This window comes from Monodon monoceros, unplaced genomic scaffold (assembly GCF_005190385.1).
Source record: "Monodon monoceros isolate NGI ecotype Baffin Bay Population unplaced genomic scaffold, NGI_Narwhal_1 Super_Scaffold_20, whole genome shotgun sequence".
In the NCBI taxonomy this organism is placed as follows: Eukaryota; Metazoa; Chordata; class Mammalia; order Artiodactyla; family Monodontidae; genus Monodon; species Monodon monoceros.
In genome coordinates, this window is record NW_021703777.1 from 132,529,027 (window position 1) to 132,554,131 (window position 25,105).

The window sequence follows — 25,105 nt, forward strand, 5'->3', positions numbered from 1 at the left end:
GAACCTGCACCTTCTTATTTAGCATTGTATCTTAATTAGTTTTTCAAGACAGTCATGGTTAAGACATGATTTTGAAAGTTTACATAGCTTTTGCCTGTGTGAGGGTAGAAAATTGGACAGTGAAATGTTTGTAGGATAAACTTGTAAAGAAGCAAAGGAAAAATAAGCTTCCACAGGTCTGATTTGTAGTTAGGAAACATGGCTCTTTGTTAATTAATTTGATAATGTTCTCTTAGTATTGAAGAGGAAGAGAGCAATAGTTCCCTGTTAGCTATCTTTACTCTCGTGTACTTTCACTATAGTGATAAAATTGTTTAAAGATGGAAAGCAGTGGGAATAAAGTATCTAAAATTTTCTCTCTCCATTTCCTTGTTAAAAAATAGTTTTGCTAGCCAGTTGGATATTAGGTTGTTTTATATTCATTCCAAAAGTATGCATAATGTAATGTAACTTTTAGTCGTATAATCACCATAGAGTTTCAGTACAGCAGAGTACCAACTTTCATTGTGTCTAAAATGCAATTTCCCTTCATACTTTAACATATCTGAAATCAGGTTGCATATGAAGTGTCATAATTTAATTGAAAATACTTTTTAGCAGTACATAAGTTATGATTTGTTCTAAACTTACTGACAACCTGGGTTTTCATTAATTAAGACACTTGAAGTTGTTTCTTGCAAGAATAGATTTTTACCTGTTTAACAACAAAGTGTTACTTTCTACAGTACCTTGCTAATTTGGCTACTTGCCAAATATATTTTGTTTGTTTGCTTCCTTTTTCTTTAAATTTATGCATGATTTATGATGATTTTGTACACATTTTTTTCCTTCTTTTTTTTTTTGCTTCCATTTCTTTTTTTTTCTTCTTCTTCTTTTTTTTTTTTTTTTTTGTGTGGTACGCGGGCCTCTCACTGTTGTGGCCTCTCCCATTGTGGAGCACAGGCTCCGGACGCGCAGGCTCAGCGGCCATGGCTCACGGGCCCAGCCGCTCCGCGGCATGCAGGATCTTCCTGGACCGGGGCACGAACCCGTGTCCCCTGCATCGGCAGGTGGACTCTCAACCACTGCGCCACCAGGGAAGCCCGCTTCCATTTCTTTATCTATGTTTTACTATAAATGTTGACTTTTCCTCAGGATAATATGTTTAATCTTTATCTTTTATTCCTAATTAATTTTTCTATAAATTTTAAATTGTAGTCCTAAAAGACAAATTAATCATAATGAATATTTATATTCATTTGTGTTTCATAGAATATACATTGTGAAATTAGAAATATTGTTTTTCCCTTTCTGAAAATTAATATTTTCCTCAACTCTTTTTTAATCTGTGGATTGTGAATGACAGGTGTCTGACATCTTCTTTTACTTGTATATTTAATAGTAATCCCAAATAACCGTTTTAAAATAAAATTATGAAAACCAGAAATGTAATTTATGTGTATATTTAAATAGTTGAACAGTGAATTTAACCTTTATGTAACTTGGGTTCACAGAGATAGTCTGTTTCAAGATAAAGTTTTTCATACTTTAAAGGAGCAATTTAATAAGGTCATGGAATTCCCCTGAACAGTAGGAAAATCATTTTATCTTGTTAGCATATGGATTACCAGATATTTATGCATTTTTGTATCTTTTTATCTAAAAAAAAAAAAATCTAGGGAGGCCTACAGTATAGAAATGTGTAGTTACTTCATTTGTCAATTTAACAAATATTTTAATTCTGTAAAAACCTGGACATTTTCCCAGGAATCTCCTTGAAGTTTTAAATATTAAGGATAATGTAACATTTGTTTTTGAGATTATGGTTACCATTTTTGTTGTTGTTAGTTATCTTTAAATTCTTTTTCTTTTTTTCTTCCTTTTCTTCTTTTTCTTTTTTTTTTTAAATAGAAACCCTGGCTATGAAAGGATTAACATTGAACTGTTTGGGAAAAAAGGAAGAAGCTTATGAATTGGTTCGTAGAGGTTTGAGAAATGACTTGAAGAGTCATGTGTGTATCCTTTTTGTATAGTTAAGGGTTGGATTGTGGTGTCTTGAGCTAAGGCAGCAATTTGGGAGTCAGAAGTTTTAGATGTCTCTTACTGTGTAACTCCAGAGGAGATGGTTCTTTCTTCAGTTGAATAATAGCAGCTGCCTTCATTCAGGAAACATTTTTATATACCTACCATGTTCTACTGTTGTATCTAGTCACAGATAAATGGGACTTGGCTTTTAAAATATCTATGAAAGCTCTCCCCACACTTAAAAAAAGCGGTACCCTGCAGATTTCATCATAGCATGAATTTAGAGAAGGATGTACAATAAGGACTATTAGAAGGCAGTATAGTATACTGATTGAGAGCCCAGGGTTTGGAGTGTGCTTCACTTTGGTTTGAGTCTCAGCTCAGCTTCTTTCTAACTGTGATCTTAGGGCTTAGTTTCCTTATGTGTTAAATGAGAATACTCATACCCACTTCACTGTGGTGGTGTAAAGATTTAATAATGCTTAACATAGTCCCTGATAATGCTGTACTGTATGAGGTGAATTTTATTTTATTTTATTTTATTTTATTAAGGGAAGTGTGAGAATAGAATCAAGTGCAAATGTCTGAGGGAAGACAGAGAAAAAATTGTGGGTTACTGTTTTTTAAATAGTTTTTGACAAATATTTCTTTACTCATTTTGTTGGCTAACACAATGAAGTGCTGAAACACTTAGCAAATTTTCAAGTGTTAGTCTGGAATAATACAGACTAAGAAAAGATATGGATTTTGCTGTCAAAGATCTTATAGTCTAGTGAAGGAAGATACTTGGTAGAAGCTTAACACTTCTGAGTATTACATAAAATGTTATAATTTGTTCAACAATTATCACTAATCCAGTAAAGCAGAAGTGAGTGAGTTGAGAGTAACCAGAAACTGAAAAGGTAAGCAAAGGATTAATTAATAAGATCTTGTAGATATCTTTTCATCATTTTAATGTTGGTGCGGTGTTCTGTATGTACTTGCCATGCTTTATTTAACTGGGTTCCTCTTGACGAACATGAATTTCTTTAAATTTTTAGCAGTGTTAAACTCCTTGAGGATAGATTTTTAGAAGAAGAAGATTCAAGGCAGTTAAAAGGTGTTGCAGTGCTCAAGAGAGTTGATCAAGTCCTGAAATGGGGGTGCGGGGAATAGGAAGGTAGGTAATGGGTGCCAGATTATGAAGGGTAGTGTATCTCAGGCTTTTTAAAACCATGTTCCAACCAAATGAGAAGATTTGTTAACCTTTACTTCGTCATTTGCATTATGAAAATGAAGATTATTTTTCAAATAAAATTTATACCATTATATATGTATTTTCAGTTATACATGTCACCCTAGAAATTCTGTATTTACTGACTCTGTTAAGGAGTGTAGAAGTTGTTAGATTGAAAAGTTGGAATCTGATCTGAGAGAGAAACATTACTCATTTCTGGAAAGGGAAGTAGACTTTTTTCTTTTGATTATGTGTGTTTTAAAAGGTTACTCTGGCAGGTGAGAGTAAAAGCAGAGAGACTGAAGGCAGGAGGATGGGTGGCTTGCAGTAATCAAGATCTAAAGTGAAAAAGACCTGTTTTAGGGGAGTGAGATTATTTACATATTTTCCCCCTTTGTAGCACAGTTTTACAACCTACTATAATTTTGCTTACTTATCTGTATCCCTTACTAGACTTGAAGTTCTTTGAATAGGAGACTGTACGTTTTGGCCACCTGCACCCTAAATTTAAGTGGTTGATTTTTAGGAACTTTATACTGCACTAAGGGTCTGTCCCAAGCACCTTGTTAGCTAAGGAAAAGAAAATACACTTGATTTAAAACAATTACATGCCATGGATACCCATTCCCTCTTTTTCCTTTTAAAAGTAAAGATAATTCTTAATATTTATTGAGCATTTATTTTTGTGCAAGCCAGTGAACATTTTATATGTTATTCCATTTTGTCACCAAACTGCTGTGCTTTGCTTTGCTGTATAGACTTTCTATTTATTTATATTTTATAATTGAGGAAACATAAGATTAAATTAACTTGTTTAAGGTCACAGAGCTAATAAGCCAGGCTGGACCTGTTTTCTCTGGCTCGAAGAGCTGTGCTTTTTTTCCCCACTGTATCAAACTACCTTCTGTCTTTATATTCTCTCTGTTTTTTAAGCTTGTAATTTTATAAATAGATGTAGTTTTCTGAGTTTCATAGAGAATATTATTGGAACTTTATTTCTTGACCTGGAGGTTGTATCCTTAACTAAATCCTTTAGGTTGGCATGTTTATGGCCTTCTCCAGAGGTCAGATAAGAAATATGATGAAGCCATTAAGTGTTACAGAAATGCGCTAAAATGGGATAAAGACAATCTTCAAATCTTAAGGGACCTTTCTTTACTACAGATTCAAATGCGAGATCTTGAGGGTTACAGGGTAAGTAGAGAATTTTTTTATTCTAAGGAAGAAATATTGTTTAAATATTTAAAACTCTTTTTGAGTACTTTCTGATAACAAGTTTTCCATTAAAAAAAAATTTTAATTGAATCTTGCTCTCTTCTCCCAGTAGTGATTGTGTTTATGCCTGGACTAATCAGATTTAAAACTTATTTTACTGTGAGGCAGAGCTGGATTACTGTATAAGATTGGGTTAATCAATTCAGCGAAAAAGTAACATTTATATACATATATTTTGTTTGTTTGTTTGTTTGTTTATTCTTTTTACCTCCATAGAGACTAATATTCTGTCTTAGTAGCTACATTGTGTGTGCGGGGGGTCGGGGGCTTCCTTCCAGTTTTATTCAAATATAATTGACGTACAGCACTGTATAAGTTTAAGGTGTACAGCATAATGATTTTGTTTACATGAAATGTTACCACACTGTTTAGTAAGCATTCATCATCTTATATAGATACAAAGTAATAGAAGAAGGAAAAATTATATTTGTTCCTGGTGCTGAGAACTATTAGGGTTTACTTTTGTAACAGTTTCCACATATATCATACAGAAGTGTTAATTATATTAATCATATTGTACATTACACCCCTAGTACTTAATTTATCTTACAATTGGATGTGTGTGCCTTTGACCACCTTCATTTAATACCCCGTACTCCCCACCGCACTCCCATTCCCACCTCTGGTAACCACAAATCTGATTTCTTTTTCTCAGAGTTTGGTTGGTTGGTTGGAGCTTTTGAAGTTTAATTACCCTATGATGCTATATTAGTTCCTGGTGCACAACATAGTGTTCTATATTTTTCTGCATTACAAAATGATCACCACTGTAGCTATATATTAACGCTTAAATCCGCCTATTAAATCAGATTTATTTAGTCCCTCTTTTTTTTTTTTTATGTTTCCATGTAGTACCTGTTGAGTTGTCTTCTGTAGATCTTACCTCAGTTGTTGGGCACTGTATTAAAAAAAAGTGGGTGTTTTCCTTTGTACTATTTTTTTTATTTAATTTTATTTATTTTTTTATACAGCAGGTTCTTATTAGTAATCAATTTTATACACATCAGTGTCTACATGTCAATCCCAATTGCCCAATTCAGCACACCACCATCCCCACCCCCCCACAGCTTTCCCCCCTTGGTGTCCATACATTTGTTCTCTACATCTGTGTCTCAACCTCTGCCCTGCAAACCGGTTCATCTGTACCATTTTTCTAGGTGCCACATACATGCATTAATATACGATATTTGTTTTTCTCTTTCTGACTTACTTCACTCTGTATGACAGTCTCTAGATCCATCCACGTCTCAACAAATGACTCAATTTCATTCCTTTTCATGGCTGAGTAATATTCCATTGTATATATGTACCACAACTTCTTTATCCATTCGTCTGTCGATGGGCATTTAGGTTGCTTCCACGACCTGGCTATTGTAAATAGTGCTGCAATGAACATTGGGGTGCATGTGTCTTTTTGAATTATGGTTTTCTCTGGGTATATGCCCAGTAGTGGGATTGCTGGATCATATGGTAATTCTATTTTTAGTTTTTTAAGGAACCTCCATACTGTTCTCCATAGTGGCTGTATCAGTTTACATTCCCACCAACAGTGCAAGAGGGTTCCCTCTTCTCCACACCCTCTCCAGCATTTGTTGTCTGTAGATTTTCTGATGATGCCCATTCTAACTGGTGCGAGGTGATACCTCATTGTAGTTTTGATTTGCATTTCTCTAATAATTAGTGATGTTGAGCAGCTTTTCATGTGCTTCTTGGCCATCTGTATGTCTTTGGAGAAATGTCTATTTAGGTCTTCTGCCCATTTTTGGATTGGGTTGTTTGTTTCTTTAATATTGAGCTGCATGAGCTGTTTATATATTTTGGAGATTAATCCTTTGTCCGTTGATGCGTTTGCAGATATTTTCTCCCATTCTGAGGGTTGTCTTTCGTCTTGTTTATGGTTTCATTTGCTGTGCAAAAGCTTTTAAGTTTCATTAGGTCCCATTTCTTTATTTTTGTTTTTATTTCCATTACTCTAGGAGGTGGATCAAAAAAGATCTTGCTGTGATTTATGTCAAAGAGTGTTCTTCCTATGTTTTCCTCTAAGAGTTTTAAAGTGTCTGGTCTTACATTTAGGTGTCTAATCCATTTTGAGTTTATTTTTGTGTATGGTGTTAGGGAGTGTTCTAATTTCATTCTTTTACATGTAGCTGTCCAGTTTTCCCAGCACCATTTATTGAAGAGACTGTCTTTTCTCCATTGTATATCCTTGCCTCCTTTGTCATAGATTAGTTGACCATAGGTGCATGGGTTTAACTCTGGGCTTTCTATTTTGTTCCATTGATCTATTTTTCTGTTTTTGTGCTAGTACCATATTGTCTTGATTACTGTAGCTTTGTAGTATAGTCTGAAGTCAGGGAGTCTGATTTCTCCAGCTCCGTTTTTTCCCCTCAAGACTGCTTTGGCTATTCGGGGTCTTTTGTGTCTCCATATAAACTTTAAGGTTTTTTGTTCTAGTTCCATTAAAAGAGCCATTGGTAATTTGATAGGGATTGCATTGAATCTGTAGATTGCTTTGGGTAGTATAGTCATTTCACAATATTGATTCTTCCAATCCAAGAACATGGTATATCTCTCCATCTGTTGGTATCATCTTTAATTTCTTTCATCAGTGTCTTACAGTTTTCTGCATACAGGTCTTTTGTCTCCTGTATGTAGGTAGGTTTAATCCTAGGTATTTTATTCTTTTTGTTGCAGTGGTAAATGGGAGTGTTTCCTTAATTTCTCTTTCAGATTTATCATCATTAGTGTATAGGAATGCAAGAGATTTCTGTGCATTAATTTTGTATCCTGCAACTTTACCAAATTCATTGATTAGTAGTTTTCTGGTGGCATCTTTAGGATTCTCTATGTATAGTATCATGTCATCTGCAAACAGTGACAGCTTTACTTCTTCTTTTCCAATTTGTATTCCTTTTATTTCTTTTTCTTCTCTGATTGCCGTGGCTAGGACTTCCAAAACTGTGTTGAATAAGAGTGGTGAGAGCGGACATCCTTGTCTTGTTTCTGATCTTAGAGGAAATGCTTTCAGTTTTTCACCATTGAGAATGATGTTTGCTGTGGGTTTGTCATATATGGCCTTTATTATGTTGAGGTAGGTGCCCTCTATGCCCATTTTCTGGAGAGTTTTTATCATAAATGGGTGTTGAATCTTGTCAGAAGCTTTTCCTGCATCTGTTGAGATAATCATATGGTTTTTATTCTTCAATTTGTTAATATGGTGTATCACATTGATTGATTTGCATATATTGAAGAATCCTTGCATCCCTGGGATAAATCTCACTTGATCATGGTGTATGGTCCCTTTAATGTGTTGGATTCTGTTTGCTAGTATTTTGTTGAGGATTTTTGCATCTATATTCATCAGTGATATCAATCTGTAATTCTCTTTTTTTGTAGTATCTTTGTCTGGTTTTGGTATCAGGGTGATGGTGGCCTCATAGAATGAGTTTGGGAGTGTTCCTTCCTCTGCAATTTTTTGGAAGAGTTTGAGAAGGATGGGTGTTAGCTCTTCTCTAAATGTTTGATAGAATTCACCTGTGAAGCCATCTGGTCCTGGACTTTTGTTTGTCGGACGATTTTTTTTTTTTTTTTTTTTTACAGTACGCGGGCCTCTCGCTGTTGTGGCCTCTCTTGTTGCGGAGCACAGGCTCCAGACGCACAGGCTCAGCGGCCATGGCTCACGCGCCCAGCTGCTCCACGGCATGTGGTATCTTCCTGGACTGGGGCACGACCCTGTGTCCCCTGCACCGGCAGGTGGACTCTCAACCACTGCACCACCAGGGAAGCCCTGTCGGAAGATTTTTAATCACAGTTTCAATTTCATTACTTGTGGTTGATCTGTTCGTATTTTCTATTTCTTCCTGGTTCAGCCTTGGAAGGATATACCTTTCTAAGAATTTGTCCATTTCTTCCAGGTTGTCCATTTTGTTGGCATAGAATTGCTTGTAGTAGTCTCTTAGGATGCTTTGTATTTCTGAGGTGTCTGTTGTAACGTCTCCTTTTTCATTTCTGATTTTATTGATTTGAGTCCTCTCTCTCTTTTTCTTGATGAGTCTGGCTAATGGTTTATCAATTTTGTTTATCTTCTCAAAGAACCAGCTTTTAGTTTTATTGATCTTTGCTATTGTTTTCTTTGTTTCTATTTCATTTATTTCTGCTCTGATCTTTATCATTTCTTTCCTTCTGCTAACTTTGGGTTTTGTTTGTTCTTCTTTCTCTAGTTCCTTTAGGTGTAAGGTTAGATCGTTTATTTGAGATTTTTCTTGTTTCTTGAGGTAGGCTTGTATTGCTATAAACTTCCCTCTTAGAACTGCTTTTGCTGCATCCCATAGGTTTTGGGTTTTTTTTTAACATCTTTATTGGAGTGTAATTGCTTTACAGTGGTGTGTTAGCTTCTGCTGTATGACAAAGTGAATCAGCTATACATATACATATATCCCCATATCTCCTCCCTCTTGAGTCTCCCTCCCACCCTCCCTATCCCACCCCTCTAGGTGGTCACAAAGCACCGAGCTGATCTCCCTGTGCTATGCAGCTGCTTCCCACTAGCTATCTATTTTACATTTGGTAGTGTATATATGTCCATGCCAACTCTCTCACTTCGCCCCAGCTTACCCTTCCCCCTCCCCATGTCCTCTTTTCTTAGAGTAAGTAGATCAGTAAGTAATAAAGGGTACCAGGTCTTAACCTTTTAAAAAATTACAAGATTATCTTGGAAGTTTCATTGTGCTTCTTAAGAAATACGTTTTTGCTTCTGTAAAGCTACACAATATGGATGTTTGAAAGTATTTTCTGTTATGATTTCCGTCCTTGTGTTACAGATTGCTCAGTGTTTTGGGGTAAATGAACATCATCTTTCTAAGAAGCATTTACTTTCATTGTAAAACTAACAAGTGTTTTTTCCCCTCTTAAAGGAAACGAGATATCAATTACTCCAGCTTCGACCTGCACAGAGAGCATCGTGGATTGGTTATGCTATTGCTTACCATTTATTAGAAGATTATGAAATGGCAGCAAAGATTTTAGAAGAATTTAGGAAAACACAACAGGTAACAACCAGAAGTCATACCTAGTAAACTAGGTCTTATTCTTAATATAGCTAAAAGAAGTGTATAGAGCCTTACTAACTTTTTGTTTGAAATAGTTTCAAACTTACAGAAAAGTTGCAAGAAGAGTACAAAGAACTCCATATAGAAGTTCACTCACATTAACTAATTGTTAATATTTGATACATTTACTTACAGTCTCTATATTTACTTAGCTATTTAGTTTTTTTCCTGAAACATTTGAGAGTAATTGTAGATACCATGCTCTTTTACTCCTAAGTGCTTCAGTGTGGTATTTCCTAAGAATAACTTTATAGTTGTCAAATGTATACATACTGCTGTATAGATTATCAAAAAATTAGGAAATTTAACATTGATAGACTGTTATTATCTAATCCGCAATGCATATTCAAAATTTACTAATCGACCTGTTTATATCCTTTCTAGGACTTTTTTTTTCCATTTCAGGATCCAGTTTAGAATCATAACTTACACTTAGTTGTCATTTCTCTTCATTCTCTTTTAATCTGGAAGTTTCAAAGGCTTTCTCTGTATTTCATGACATTGGTAGTTTTGAAGAGTCATGGCAGTGCTTTCGTAGAACGTCCATCAATTTGGATTTATTTGATGTTTCCTCATTATTAGATATTGTTATGCATTTTTGGCAGGAAACTACAGAAGTGATTTCAAGCCCTTCTTAGTTCACCACATTGAGTCACGTGGTGTCTGTTCCGTTTGATTACTTGGTTAAGGTGGTGTCTGCCAGGTTTCTTCACTATAAACTTGTTATTTTTTTCTCTTTGTATTTAATAAACAATTTGAAACTTTATGAATAGTCTGTTCCTCATCAAACTTTCACCACTAGTTTTAGCATTCACTGATTATGATTCTTGCCTGAGTCAACTGTTCCTATGATAGTTTCAAAATGGTGATTTTTCTGTCTTATTCCTTCTAGATTTATTTGACATTCTATTCTTAAGTAAGAGCTTTCCTTTCTCCCCTATTTATTTATTATATGTAAGGACTTAATGGATTATTTTATTCAGTGGGTTATAAGTTAATATTGACATTATTTACTTAGTTGCTCCCTAGAAAGATATTTAGGAATTTTAAAAAATGAATTTTGTTCATCATATATTATCCTTTGACTTTTTATATGTATTTGAGTGTGTGAACAATTTTCTAATATGAAAACAAAATTCTTACTGTTAGTATTCCTTATATCCATATATAGACATCCCCTGATAAAGTGGATTATGAATATAGTGAACTCCTTTTATATCAGAATCAAGTTCTTCGGGAAGCAGGTCTCTATAGAGAAGCTCTGGAACATCTTTGTACCTATGAAAAGCAGATTTGTGATAAACTTGCTGTAGAAGAAACCAAAGGTATTTTTTTTAAAGAGTGTAATTTATTCTGGTATTTAATTATGACAAAGAGCAAAACTGGAAAATCTAGTTGCTACTGATAGTTGCATATAACACAACTTCTTGATTTGATGTCAAAATCTATTTCTTACTCATGCACTTTGAATAATTTGTAATGTGGGAAAATACACATTCAAACAATGGATATTGTTATAGGGAAAAAAATTGTGAACAATAAATCATTGAATGAAGTGACTCAGTACAATATTTTCTCTTTAAGTATCTTTGATCTGAAAATACTGTAGAGTTTGATTAAGACACTGGAGGCAATTGCTCAATTTTATGAGACAGAGGATTTTCTTAGAAACTGCTTATTGGCAAAACTGGATGTGTACAACACATTTCTTTATTGTCAGTAATATATACTGATAAGTCAGTCTTTACTGAAGTGCTTATGGGACATTCCTAGGGTTCTTTATGGTTTATCTGAATGTCTCTCTGAACATAGAACATGAATTGAAACCAGAGATTCGGGTTTATATGTGTGGATTAGGGTAGGAGGATGGGTAGATCCTTAAATAAAGATCTCCAGTTCTGCCGTTTATTAGAGGCTTGAGAAGGAGTCTTTGTAGTTTTAAAAGTTGAGGAACTGATTATGGAAAGTGAAAGAAAAATAACAAGTAATTGAGCATATGAGTACTTCCTAAGAATTGCCATCTGAAATATTCCTTTACCTTTGTGACACCAGGCGACGGAAGTTCGTTGGTTTCAGATTTCTTTGGCTTCCCTTGAAGCTGAACACTAGAAGGTGTGGTGTCTGTGTGCGGAGTGGGTATAGCCACCATTTGCTTGATGAACTTTTCAGCAGAGGATAATGCTGCTGGCAAGAAAGGAATGGAAGTCTAAGGCGTCTGGAGCTCATTTGTGAGCTGTAGACCCAAGACAGCCCTCTCGCACTTGAGTTGATCATCCCTTAGCAGTCTGTTAGTTATAAAGGAGGAGGTTTCTGACTTACTGGAAAGATCACGAGGTTGAGGAAACTAGTTTGAATTCCTTCATTGGCTACTAACCAGCTAAATGATGAGGGGCAAGACTTGAGCCTCAGTTTCTTTACGGAAATATGTGACATTGTTCAAAATACTCTTAAGTACATTGTTTTGTTTTATTATTTTTATAACTTTCTTAGTGAGGAAGAATGACAGCTCAAGCTGAGGACTCAGAATTGACCCATGGATTTAGCAGTTTGGAAGTTACTGATGACCTTAACAAAAAAACGTTCTGAACATTTGGAAGGAGGGTAGTAAAAGCCCAAACAGATCAAGTAGATTTAAATGAGATTTAAGTAGAGGAATTGAAGATAGCATGCATAAATGATGCATACAAGTAGTTTTGCTGTATAGGAAACACCTACAGGGTAGTGGTGGATGGAATGGGTTATAGGATCAAAAGAAGATTTTTACAGCATTTGCTTATGCTCACTGGATAATGAGACAGAATATGCAGTACAGTAGAGGGTGTGTGATCTAGTGGGTAAGTTGAAAGGTTGGGCTTAGATAGCAGAATGAATAGTTCATCCCCAGTAATGAGAGATGGTAGAGTGTATGGGCAAGCAGGTGTGTTGATGTAGTGGGTATTTGGGAGTTCTCTTCTAGTTGCTTCCATTTTCTCAGTGAAATAGGAAACAGAGCCATCAGTTCGTTCCACATAATATGTTTTGATATTTCCAGTGAATCAGGCATTGGGGACAGGGCATATAAAGAGAATAGAAGGGAACTAAGAGTAGAATCATCAATCGTCGGATATTCCAGTAATAAAAGGCATTGATGTTAGTGGTGGGTAGTCAGGATAATTCAGGAATTTCCTGGCGTGGGTGAGTGGGCATAGTTAGGCAGAAAGTTTCATTGTTAATTCTTATACCATCAGTTTCTTCTACAAGGGAAAGGTGGGTGAAGATTACGGGAAGGAAATGTGGATGGGTGTATCATAGGGGAGAAAAGTTGCAGAATATTATTTATGTTTTTAGTGAAGTAGGCTTTTGGTTAGTGTAGAGCTGACCATTAACTTTGGCGCTGTTGACATTTTGGGACCAAGGTGTTGGAGGTGGAAGTCTCCCGTATGTTGCGTAATGTTTAGCGGCATTGGTAGCTTCTACCTATCAGATACCATAGCACCTTCTCGCCTTACTGTGACACCAAAAATGTCTCCAGATCTTGCTAAATGTCTCATGGATGGCAAAAATGCACCTGGGTGAGAACCACTGAGGGTATAAACATTAAGAATATGGGCTCATTTAGCCAAATTGCTTGGGTTCAGATCCTGACTCTTAACAGTTAACTATCTGAAAGACCCTTGACAAGTTTACTTATGCTCTCTGCTGTAAAATGACACAGATAATAGTAACCTGTCTCATAGAGCTTTGAGAGCTGAATTAAGTAGTGCAAGGGAAACGTGTAGAAGTCACTTTCACTCTCAGTAAGTGTTCATTTTTATTATCTGATAATAGAAAGGGTGCAAGGGTGAAGTCCTGGTTTGAAAATAATACCTTTGGTGAATGGGAGCCCATTAAGGTAGGGAAAAGGATTCCCGAGCAGTGTTTGAGGCTTCTGTGAGTTTGGAGCTCATATATTTCTGGTGAAACCAGTGCCTCAGTCCATTCATCTGCTGACTTCTTTTATGCGAAGGTGTACAGCAAGCAAGCAGTCGGGGTGATCCAGGCCTTAAAATTGGTAAATGAGGGAGCCTAGGTTTTGAGATTAGTTTTCATATTTGGGGCTGCTAATGTCATTCAGGGATGAGATTGGTCATGCAACCCAGAGAAGACAAGCAGTGAGCCTTACAGGTTGCTGAAAGGCGTGAAGAAAAGGGAACGGTTTTCCTCTAGGGTTGGAGGGTTGGATTAGTGAGTCAAGAAGAAGAAAGTCAAGATAGTTAAGTTTAAAGCAAGATGCATATTTGGTAGTTGGAAGAGAGAAAAAACAGTAGTGGGAAGAGAGACAATGTGGCCATGCTTATGGGCTGCTAGAGCACAATCGTTTCTTAGTTGATTAGGGCATCATAAGGTTAGGGTATTGGATTGGGGCATTAATTTGGATTTTGAAATTGTCCATACGTTGTCAGGAATACTTGAGTAGTAGATGATGGCTTGGTGACTGTGTTCAGTGACCTTGAGAGAGTAGCCTGGAGTTAGAAAAATACCTGAATAAAGTGAGGATGTGAAGAGGATGGCATTTCTACACATGAGCTTTCAAAAAGGAGGGACAATAAAGTAACATGGTAAATAGTCTTGTTGAAGGGAATTGAGAACTCAGGAGGATACCAAATCTACCCACTTCCCAATATTGAAGAGGTTTTAAGAGAAAGTTTGAGGAAAACTTAAAGTTACACTCAGAAGATACTTAACTTGTTTTTTATCAGGGGAACTTCTGTTGCAATTATGTCGTTTGGAAGATGCAGCTGATGTTTACAGAGGATTACAAGAGAGAAACCCTGAAAACTGGGCCTATTACAAAGGCTTGGAAAAGGCACTCAAGCCAGGTAGCATTGGTTAAAACTGACTCTCTAAGTTTTAATTGCTTCTTTTGTTAATATATATTGTGTTAACTCAGTGAAAATCATAACTAGAAGAACTGGTTAAGAATTGGTTCAGGGACTTCCTTGCTGGTCCAGTGGGTAAGACTGCGCTCCCAATGCAGGGGGCCCGGGTTCAATCCCTGTCCGGGGAACTAGATGCTACATGCATGCCACAACTAAGAAGTCCGCATGCTACAACTAAACATGCCTCAACGAAGATCCCGTGTGCCTCAACTAAGACCTGGCACAGCCTAAATAAATAAATAAATATTTTTAAAAGAGAAAGGTTAACAGGAGAAAAACTAATTAAAAAAAAGGATTGGTTCAAAATCTGAATATAGAAGTACATTTGTGAACTTCCATTTAATATGGTAGACTAAGTGTTTTCTGAAACCTCTCTTCTACTACAAATTCAAAGAAAGAGTTGTGAAAATAATTTTAGAAACAAGTTTGAAAAATTTACAAATGCATAGCAGCATCAGAAACATGAAGGGGAAAAGTAGAAATGGAGCTGTCTCCCCAAAGTAAAGACTTCTCTGATAACCTGTGGCTATAGCAGAGTGGCCTGCCAGGGGCAAGTGAATGTTGCCAAGCTGAAAGGGAAGCACTGTTTCCTATGTGGGAAGAAGGACTCAAATAAACTTGGTCCAGAGACACTCTTCTCCCCAACCATTCTCTCCCATGAATAGGACCTGCTTGTGAGGACAAACCCAGAAACATGTCATCTACAAAAAGGCAGAGTCTTTAGCCAGGATGATCTAATTTGAAGCGAAGTTTCCCACAAGACTGATAGTGAACTATTCCTGGTACATTGGTAAATGTGAGAGAAACCTTGTACAAAGAATGTCATCCTCTGTAGTAACACCAGCATTGGAAAGGTAATCATCAGTGCCAGCCAAAGGGAGAGTAGAGATCATAGAGAAGCCTAAGATGAAGAGAGGCAATGGAATATGCACAGTTAAGAGAAAGTGCCTGTTAGGAATCTGGGAAATGAAAAACATACTTCTTGATGTGACATGAAAATCTTAATAGATTAAACATAAGGGGCCACAGCTGAGGAAAATTAGTGAAGTGAAAGATTGAACAAGGAAAGTTCTTACCTGAGAGTAAAAGAAAATATAAAAGAAATATGGAGAAATGGAAGATAGAGGATAAATCCAGAAGCTCCAAGATAAATCAAAGGAGAGGAGTTAGAGGAGAGGCTGAAAAGAATACTGGAGAAGCTGTAGGTGGAAACATAATAACCGAGCCTTTCTTGGAACTACAGTAGAGCAGGCAGATTTTGAAAGGCCACCTAAAGCAGAGCAGGATAAGGAAAATTATGTATTTTATATGATTATAGATTAAAATATGAAAATATTAGAAGTATTCTAAAATGATTGTTGATATATTTAGGTGGTTAGATTATGAATAATTTTTCCCATGTTCAAATTTTCTGTTTAATATGGTAATTTTTATATATTTTCAGAAATTTGTAATTTTCTAGAAAAATATATGTTTTAATTACATATGAAAAAAAATTTTGTTTTGATTTGCAGCTAATATGTTAGAACGACTAAAAATTTATGAGGAGGCCTGGACTAAGTATCCCAGGGGATTGGTGCCAAGAAGACTGCCGTTAAACTTTTTATCTGGTAAGTGAGAATAATTGTGAAGGAATGAAAATGGTGTGATGATATACAGTATCTTTCCTTGGTTTTAAATATATGAGTATGCATGTTAAGGTTTTAATGTATGCATTTTTAGAGTTGTCTGGGTACATGTAAGTCAACAGGATTTTCTTCTTCCAAGGTGAGAAGTTTAAAGAATGTTTGGATAAGTTCCTAAGGATGAACTTCAGCAAGGGTTGTCCACCAGTCTTCAATACTTTGAGGTCTCTATACAAAGATAAAGAAAAGGTAAAGCAAAATACAATGGTTTGGTTTGGTTTTGTGTTTTGACTATCATTTCTTTGCTCAGTATTTGGAATAATTGGTTCTTGGCTACCTGTGCACATAGTATACACAGTGTGAATCTGCTAACAGTCTTCCTAGCTTGCAGTTTAAATGCTTCTGTGCCTCATTTCCGTTTCATCCTCTGCTCTCTAGCTGAATAAATTACTGCTTATTTGTTCTGTCTTTTGTTTCTGATATGTACTTTTTAATGAGTCGGTACAGGGATGAAAAGTTGGTAAGGTAGTGATTTCTTCAGTATTTTCTCTAATTCCTGCTCATGGGGAAACCCAGAAGAAATTTTTTTTTTTTGAACTAAGTTGAAGCTTAGTAATCTTTCTCCTTTTTATTTGGTAGAAAAAAAATTCTGTCAGAAGAGTTTGTTTGCTGTCCCAGTAAGTCAGCTTACTCTTTCAGCTACGTATTACAATATTCAAAACGCTGGTTGAAGGGTGTCCTAATCTTTTTTCTTTGGCCGCACTGCATGGCATGGGATATCTTGGTTCCCCAACCAGGGATCGAACCCATGCCGCCTGCAGTGGAAGCGTGGATTCTTATCCACTGAACCACCAGGGAAGTCCCAAGGGTGTTTTAATCTTGATTTAGATTATTTTGTTTATAAGTACAGTGGCATCAGACATGTTGGCTGGGTTTAAAAAAAAACACCTTAAAGGTGGGAAAGATTAAATGTGCTAAACATTTAAACCTAAAGCATATAAAGGGCACTTATTCTGACAGTCTTTTGTTGAAAGGTCCAAGATATGGGCTTTACTGATGACTGTTTCACCTTTTTCCCCCCTTGATTAAATCACATTGATAGAATATGGTATTTTACTTCTAGTTTTGGTACAGTGAGAACGTGATGCTTGTGAAGCAATCTTGATTGTAGAATCATATATATTGTTATGAGTTTTCCCTTTATGGTTGTCTTTTTAAACCTAAATTGGTAAAAAATGTCTAATTTGTCTGTGAGTCTTTCCATGGTATTTGACTTAATAGAAGCAGTTCTTTCTTTTTGTTCTCATTTCTTAAGTTTACATAATATTGAATTAAATTCTGCAATGATGATAGTGAATGCAACTAATTCAAACAGGTTTGGGAAAACAAACCTCTTAGTAAGCATGTAGCTCACCTTGTGGGAGAAGAACATGGGCGCAGCAGAATAACCTAGCTGTGGCCCTTCAGTCCTCACAATTTTCTGAGGTGATGGAGAGAGCTGGTGTTAACCTGTTGAGTCAGTTAAGTTGAGGTCATTTAAGAGAGCTTCTGTAGTAACAAATTCATTATAGATGGATTAAGCAAAGAAGGGAATTAATAAATTAAAAGTATTCACAGATCTCTTACGAAGCCAGGAGTAAGTAGTACAGTCATGACTCAGGAGAGACCAGAACTGGGACAGCCACTCACTCTCCTGGATCTCAGAAACCCACCTACGGTGCCATGCTTCTCTGTTACTGATGCTTTCCCCACGGTGATGAAATCGAGAGTGGATGCTGTCATATGCTTGTGGAATTTCTCTTTTTACACAGTATTTAATTCTTGATTCCTAAAGTGCAAATGTTAACTGTGTTATTTATGTGAATTGAGGTAACAATGAACCAAGATAAAAATCATCCCTAACATTACCTCTTTCTGTCCAGCCTTTTCCTGATTTCTAGTTCAGCTTGATGCTTTATTTTATAGCAGGGAAAGGAGTTGCCAGTAAGTTTTTTGGAAAGTTTTGCCTTAAAACACACCTTCATAAATGTATAGTTTTAAATTTTTATCCATAGGTTAAGAGATTTATAAAAAGGTGTGTGTGTGTGTGTGTGTGTGTATGAGAGGGAGAGGGAGAGAGAGAGAGAGAGAGAGAGAGAGAGAGAGAGAGGGAGAGGGAGAGGGAGAGGGAGAGAGAGAGAGGTGGAGGGGGGAATTGGAATGTTTATTTAGCCCTCTAGTAGTAGATAACACATTTTGCACAAGCATAGTAACTATATATTTATTTATTTTTATTAAAGTGTGCTTGTGTGTTTGTACTCCAGGTGGCAATCATAGAAGAATTAGTAGTAGGTTATGAAACATCTCTAAAAAGCTGCCGGTTATTTAACCCCAGTGGTAAGTGCTCAAGTTTTATGTTTTAAAAAAATCTTGAAAATCTTAATATGTTGCGAAATTCTTGATCAGAAGGTCAGTATTGTTCATTATTTAGTCAGTAAGCTTAGTATATTTAAACTTTTTTTCCCTTTAAGATGAAGGTGCATTAATGTACACATTGTGTGAAATGTACATTGGTAAGAAGATAATAACAGTAGCTTATTGAAGAAAATTTTATGTAAAATTTAAAACACCTGCAAAACTAGATGTAATAGTATGATGACACTCCATTTACCCGCCACTCAACTTCAGTAGTTTTTACCTCATGGCCAAACTTACTTCATCTGTATTCTTACCTACTTCCCTTACTCCCATGTTATTCTAAAACAGATCCCAAACATCACATCATTTCATCCATGAATATTTCAGTATTCTAAAGATTATAACCATAATAGCGTCACCATACTTGAACATTAATACTTTCTTAATATCAAAGAAAAAAGTCCATGCTTACATTTCCAGGTATCTTGGAAATAGCATTTTTTCTCTTTGTTTTTGAAGTTTGTTTGAATGAAGATCCAGGTGAAATCTATACTTTGAGTTTGTTTGATATGTCTCTTAACCCTTTTTTATAAATCTGTAGGTTTTCCCTCTTTCTTCCTGCAATTTATTTATTAAAGAAATTAGTTTTTTTTCCTTGAGTTTTTCTATAGTATAGATTTTGCTGAATATACCCATATCGTGTTGCTTAACATGTTATTTCTCTGTCCTCTGGATTTGATATAAATTGGTAGTTGGATGCAGAGCTGTGCTGTCTAGTATGGTAGCCATTAGCCACATGGGGCTATTAAAATTTTTTTAATTAAATAAAAAATTTAATTAGTTGCACTAGCCACATTTCAAGCGCTGCTCAATAGCTAATGCAAATCTAATGCCTACCCTATTAGACAGGGCAGATCCAGAACATTTCCATCATTACGGAAACTTCTCATGGGAAGGTCTGACTGCAGGTTTGATGAGATTGGATTTGATTTTTTTTTTTCCTTTTTGTTTTAAAGACAAAGGGATGAGCAAGATTATTTCAAGATGGTGGTGTGTTCTTTGATCAAGAGGCATGAAGTATTTGTTTCATATGTTAAGAACTGTTAAGAATTACAAGCTAGTGATATTCTACCATTCGTCTTTTTATTATCTTAAAGAGATAGTATCTGTCATCTGCTTATGCAGTATTTCAGTTTGTATAGAAAAAGCAAGATAAATGCTGCTTTTTCTCCCCTGCCTAGCCTACTTTTTTGTTCTTTACCAGTTTTCAAAATAATGAATTGGTTTAGTAGCATTCTTCAAAGATGGCCAATACGTGTTTTAAAGGTATTATTATGAATTCATGACTTTAAACATATTTGCAGTTTCAAATGGTTTAAACCTTCACATACTAGGGTAGTAGTTGATAGCTTCCTTGCAGTTTGGTATGACAAAATATTCTAGCTCACCTTGTATACTGCCCACAGCAGACGTGTTATCAGTTGTTTTTCCCAAGGAGCCCTGTTTCCTACAGTGGGAAAGCCCAGTATGGGACCTGGGGTGCTTATTGCTATTGAGTTGATCACTGTTTCTAGGTCTCAGATGAATTTAAATAGTACTTTTTAGAAGGCGTTACCATGGTTTCATCGGTTAATCATCATGATGTTCCTTTGATTATCAGCATTTTCCTACATATTTTACAAATGTGGAAGAGGTTCAATGACATGCCCAAGAATATGCAGCACTTTAGTTGCAGATCTATCAGAACGGGAGTTGGTGAGTTCCACTCCTATTGTTTGTCCACTGAGCCATCCTACTTCTACTAGGATAAAAATAAGCACTCTGTTGCTTTCTTTGAAAGCAAATAACAGTTCTTAGATTTTAGAAATTTGTATTAAAAAATCATTTTTTAATGTGTGGGTTGTATATTTAACTTGCACACTTTCTTGTGAGTATATAAAAATAAAATTATGAACTAAAATACAGAATAAGTATTTTTACTCATCTCGTTTTTTGGGTATAATTTTTATTTAACCTAAATTATGCATTGTTGCATATTCAGAATAATATTAAAATATGTTAAGAATCTTATAATCACCAAAATTCAAAATAACCACATCACAAGTATATTTATGTATAGTTTGGTACATTAGCTAGAAACCCAATTGAGCAGTCATGCCTTTCTTCTTTCTTTTTCTTTTTTTACCGTCACATTAATGGAAATTTTCTCTTTATTTATTTATTTTTTTTCCCTCATACATAACATCCTGATCAGTATACTCGTAGTTCTAGTACAACTTGTCGTGTCCTCTCCCCCCCTTCCCCTCCCCTTCCCCTCCCTCCCTTCAGTTTTCTTTTTAGGTAACTTGTTATAGCTTTGATCTCATTCATCTGCCATGTTAACTATATGAAGTTATTACTATGCAAGGCATTGTGCTAGGAGCTATAATGATACAGAGCAGAAAGCGTGGTCCCTTCCAAAGATTTTATAGGGTTAGAGCTAGCTGCGTAACTAGATGCATAAATCACATGGTTTGAGCTGCTTCCCTTGTTAATAAAGATAGAGCCACTTTGCGGTGGCTAGTCTGTTACTAATATCTCTAATGACTAAGCTTGCTTTCTTTCCTCCCCCGCCCCCCCACTTTTCAAAGACGATGGGAAGGAAGAACCGCCAACCACGTTACTTTGGGTCCAGTACTACTTGGCACAGCACTACGACAGGACTGGGCAGCCGTCTGTTGCTCTGGGGTACATAAATACCGCTATTGAAAGTACACCCACATTGATAGAACTCTTTCTTGTGAAAGCTAAAATCTATAAGGTAAAAATCTTTTCTCCTCTTTTGTTATGAGGCAGTGAAACACAAATTAAGAAAACACATGCTGTAGAGTCTGAATGCGGTAAGAGAAATGGCGTATTTGATAGCTCACAAAACATGGAGCAACAAATATAGTCCATTTCTCAGTCTGATTACTTTGAGACTTGTCATGGTCATGCTCATTTGCTCACCCATCTATATCTGTTTATGTACAAACACAAGTATACATATATACGTATGGTCATTCATATATATGGTTGTTCATACACATACCTGGTTATTTTCTTGGTTTAAGTAGCAAGACTATAGATAATAAATAATTACATTTGCTGCGAAATGTTTGTTTCTATTAACATTTCCGTAAGATCATATATATCAGTATCTGGTAATCTTAAAACGAAACTGAAGATGTCTACTATGAATTCTACGTATTACCTCTTTGCCGTTTCAACTCCTGGGTCTTGCTTGAGAAAAATCATCTTAAAGTTGCTGCTTTACTATCTTAATACAAATATAATTTAGTAATAAAAGCTCTTGGGGAAGAGATTGTAAACCAATAATTCATTTACCAAAAAATTATGAAATTAAGTAATTTTTTTTTTGAAATTAATTAATTTATTTATTTTTGGCTGCGTTGGGTCTTTGTTACTGTGCGTGGGCTTTCTCTGGTTGCGCCGAGCGGGGGCTACTCTTCGTTGCGGTGCACAGGCTTCTCATTGCGGTGGTTTCTCTCCGCTTGCTGCGGAGCACGGGCTCTAGGCGCGCGGGCTTCAGTAGTTGTGGCACGTGGGCTCAGTAGTTGTGGCTCACGAGCTCTAGAGCACAGGCTTGGTAGTTGTGGTGCACAGGCTTAGTTGCTCCGCGGCATGTGGGATCTTCCCAGACCAGGGCTTGAACCCGTGTCCCCTGCATTGGCAGGTGGATTCTTAACCACTGTACCACGAGGAAGTCCCCCAAGTAATGTGTTAAAAGCACTTTTTTAAAGCCAAGTAAGGCTCATTAGTTTTGTGACCTTCCCAAATGGACTAGTTAGACAAAGTAGAATGAGGATCATTGTGGAATGTCCACCAGTGGTCCTAATTGTAATGTGTCCATGGTTCTTTTGGAGTAGAAATTTGACCATCCTTTTTCCTTTTATGACCTTTACAGTAAACTTTGTTGTTCTGGCTTAAAGATTTTGATTATTATCTATTCTTTGATTCAATGATTATTTTTGAGTATTCACTATGTGCCAGGCACTGTTGTAGTGTGTAGTCATTGAGGTTATAACAGTAGACAAAATTTTTAAAACAAATCTTTACTATCTGTCTTTACTAGAGAGCTTATATTCTGCATCGCCAGAAAGGTATCAGAACTTATATTTCTGTAGAATGTATGCATCTACGTTGATTAGGGTTGTAAGAGACAGAAAATTACTGTTTCTTCCATTTGTGTTTTAGTTATTTATGAACAGGAAACTAATTACTTGCATAGTAAAATTAGCATACTCTGACTGGTTTATTTTGCTTTTGTACCCTGTTATTATTAGCATGCTGGGAATATTAAAGAAGCTGCGAGGTGGATGGATGAGGCCCAGGCCTTGGACACAGCAGACAGATTTATCAACTCCAAGTGTGCAAAATACATGCTAAAAGCCAATCTGATAAAAGAGGCTGAAGAAATGTGCTCGAAGTTTACAAGGGTTTGTACAGCTAGTTTTCTTGCTTGTGAATAAATAGTTCATACTTGTATACCTTGTTTATTTTTCAAAATTTTACGTCTGATATTTTTAATATCAAGACAGGATTTTAATTAAATTGCCTTATCAGAAAAAACTGAAATCAATATTAGTATAAAACATCATTTTTTAAATATGGTTGTACAGTGGGTTTTTAAACTCTGATTTATATTGATGTATGTTCAGTTGAAATTTTTAAGGGCGAAGGGAACTAATACTAATTGAACATCTGCCGTGTGTTACTGTTCTGTTTCTTATGTTACTTTCCATCCCCAATTATGTAGACCTTTTGATTAATCATTTACCAGGGTATATGTGTGTATTTTTTTAGTGGTTAGAGATACAATTCTAATTTCTTTCACATATTAACTATTCCCTCTTACCCTGAGAATGGTTTAAAAAATTAGAAAATTATTTTGAAAGAATTCAAATCAATTGACCATCTTTCCTTCTTAAATCCTATGGTGGAATAATGTATTTGATAAGAAATTGTCTTTGAGTGTGTGTGCTTTTCATATAGGAAGGAACATCAGCAGTTGAGAATTTAAATGAAATGCAATGCATGTGGTTCCAGACAGAATGTGCCCAAGCTTATAAGGCAATGAATAAATTTGGTGAAGCACTTAAGAAATGTCATGAGATTGAGAGAGTAAGTACCACATACATAAAAGTTTCTCATTTCATTTTGTTACACATTGAAAGTTTTGAGGAAATCCTATAGTTTTTTCTCTTCTCTCACCTTATAATGTATAGTAAGTGATTTCTAAAAACCAGTGTTCATATTTTTCAAGTTTTATAATGGAAATAATAGCAGACTTCCCCATTGTCTACTCTTCCTGCCAGAATTTATGTAAGAAACTTAAGGGAAAGTTTGTATCTTGGCTGCGTTTTCATTGATTTCTGAATGTTTCTGCTTCGTTAATACATACAAAGCTCATTAAGCTATCCCAGAAACGTGTTTGTTGTGGGGTTGATTGGTGGTGCCTTATGCCCTGATAAATATTATTTATAAGCTTTGAAGCCTTTTCACAGTACTTCTGTAACCTATGTAATTCCTCATGTTCTGATAAATTTATTCTTTTCTTAGTTCTTTTCACTTCTGAGTCATTTCTGTCACTAGTAGTTGGCTTTCATTTTTTATGATTTTCATATATAAAAATAATTTATATAATTTCATGCTTGTTCTGTTATTGAGTCGAGAACCCCAGAGCTTAGTTGAAATGTGTTAGCTTCCGGTTGCTTGACTTACTCACTGATTGATTTCTCACCCACGTACCAGCATTTCATTGCATAGCATTCAGATTTGTATTCTCAGAAAAATTACCAAATACTGCAGTATTAAAATCCTTTGCAAATTGTTCTAAATATAAAGACTGGATGTTTAACATGTAAATCTACTGTACTGCACTATTATGTATGCTAATAAATTCTGTTGGATTTGTCCTGATAGCTTTATTTAAGTATGATTAAGGAAGGAATAAATATATGTATTTTAAAGCATTGTGTTTCCTTTCATTCAACAAGTAATTCAGTGCCTAAAGTATGCCATTATACTATGCTAGGTGATGGCCAATTATATTTGCTTATTTGATATGCAAAGTATTTAAATTGAATTATTGTCATTTTTAATATTTTTAAATTTTACTGATTTTTTTTTCATGCCTGAGAAACAAGTAATTCCAAGGCTTTCATTTTTTTAGTTTCTTTGCTATTGCTGTACTTCACTGTAATAAAAAAAAAATTTTGTTAGCATTTTATAGAAATCACTGATGACCAGTTTGACTTTCATACATACTGTATGAGGAAGATTACCCTTAGATCATATGTGGACTTATTAAAACTAGAAGATGTACTTCGACAGCATCCATTTTACTTCAAGGCAGCAAGAATTGCTATAGAGATCTATTTGAAGCTTCACGACAACCCCCTTACAGATGAGAATAAAGAACATGAAGCTGATACAGGTATAATAATCAAAGAGTTCTTATTGTTTCTGTGGTGTGTATGAGTGTACTTATGTTTTTGTGTAATGTAGATTTTTCCTGAGCTTTTTTTTTTTTTTTGCTGT

At 35.6% G+C, this 25,105-nt stretch overlaps 1 protein-coding gene across 4 annotated transcripts in view; it reads left to right on the forward strand.

Annotated features, from left to right (window-relative positions):
• NAA15 (N(alpha)-acetyltransferase 15, NatA auxiliary subunit) overlaps positions 1–25,105 on the forward strand; it is a 75,020-nt gene that overhangs the window by 24,993 nt on the left and 24,922 nt on the right. For 2 of the 4 annotated variants that reach the window (XM_029235153.1, XM_029235154.1), the window contains exons 3-14: positions 1,891–1,995; positions 4,257–4,414; positions 9,409–9,543; positions 10,775–10,928; positions 14,322–14,441; positions 16,016–16,111; positions 16,269–16,375; positions 18,430–18,502; positions 21,154–21,323; positions 22,849–23,001; positions 23,558–23,686; positions 24,788–25,001. In XM_029235153.1, the coding sequence (XP_029090986.1) occupies positions 1,891–1,995; positions 4,257–4,414; positions 9,409–9,543; positions 10,775–10,928; positions 14,322–14,441; positions 16,016–16,111; positions 16,269–16,375; positions 18,430–18,502; positions 21,154–21,323; positions 22,849–23,001; positions 23,558–23,686; positions 24,788–25,001 (1,614 nt within the window). Of the gene's footprint in view, positions 1–1,890; positions 1,996–4,256; positions 4,415–9,408; positions 9,544–10,774; positions 10,929–14,321; positions 14,442–16,015; positions 16,112–16,268; positions 16,376–18,405; positions 18,503–21,153; positions 21,324–22,848; positions 23,002–23,557; positions 23,687–24,787; positions 25,002–25,105 lie in introns of all 4 variants that reach the window. The other 2 variants (XM_029235151.1, XM_029235152.1) reach the window with 1 other exon arrangement.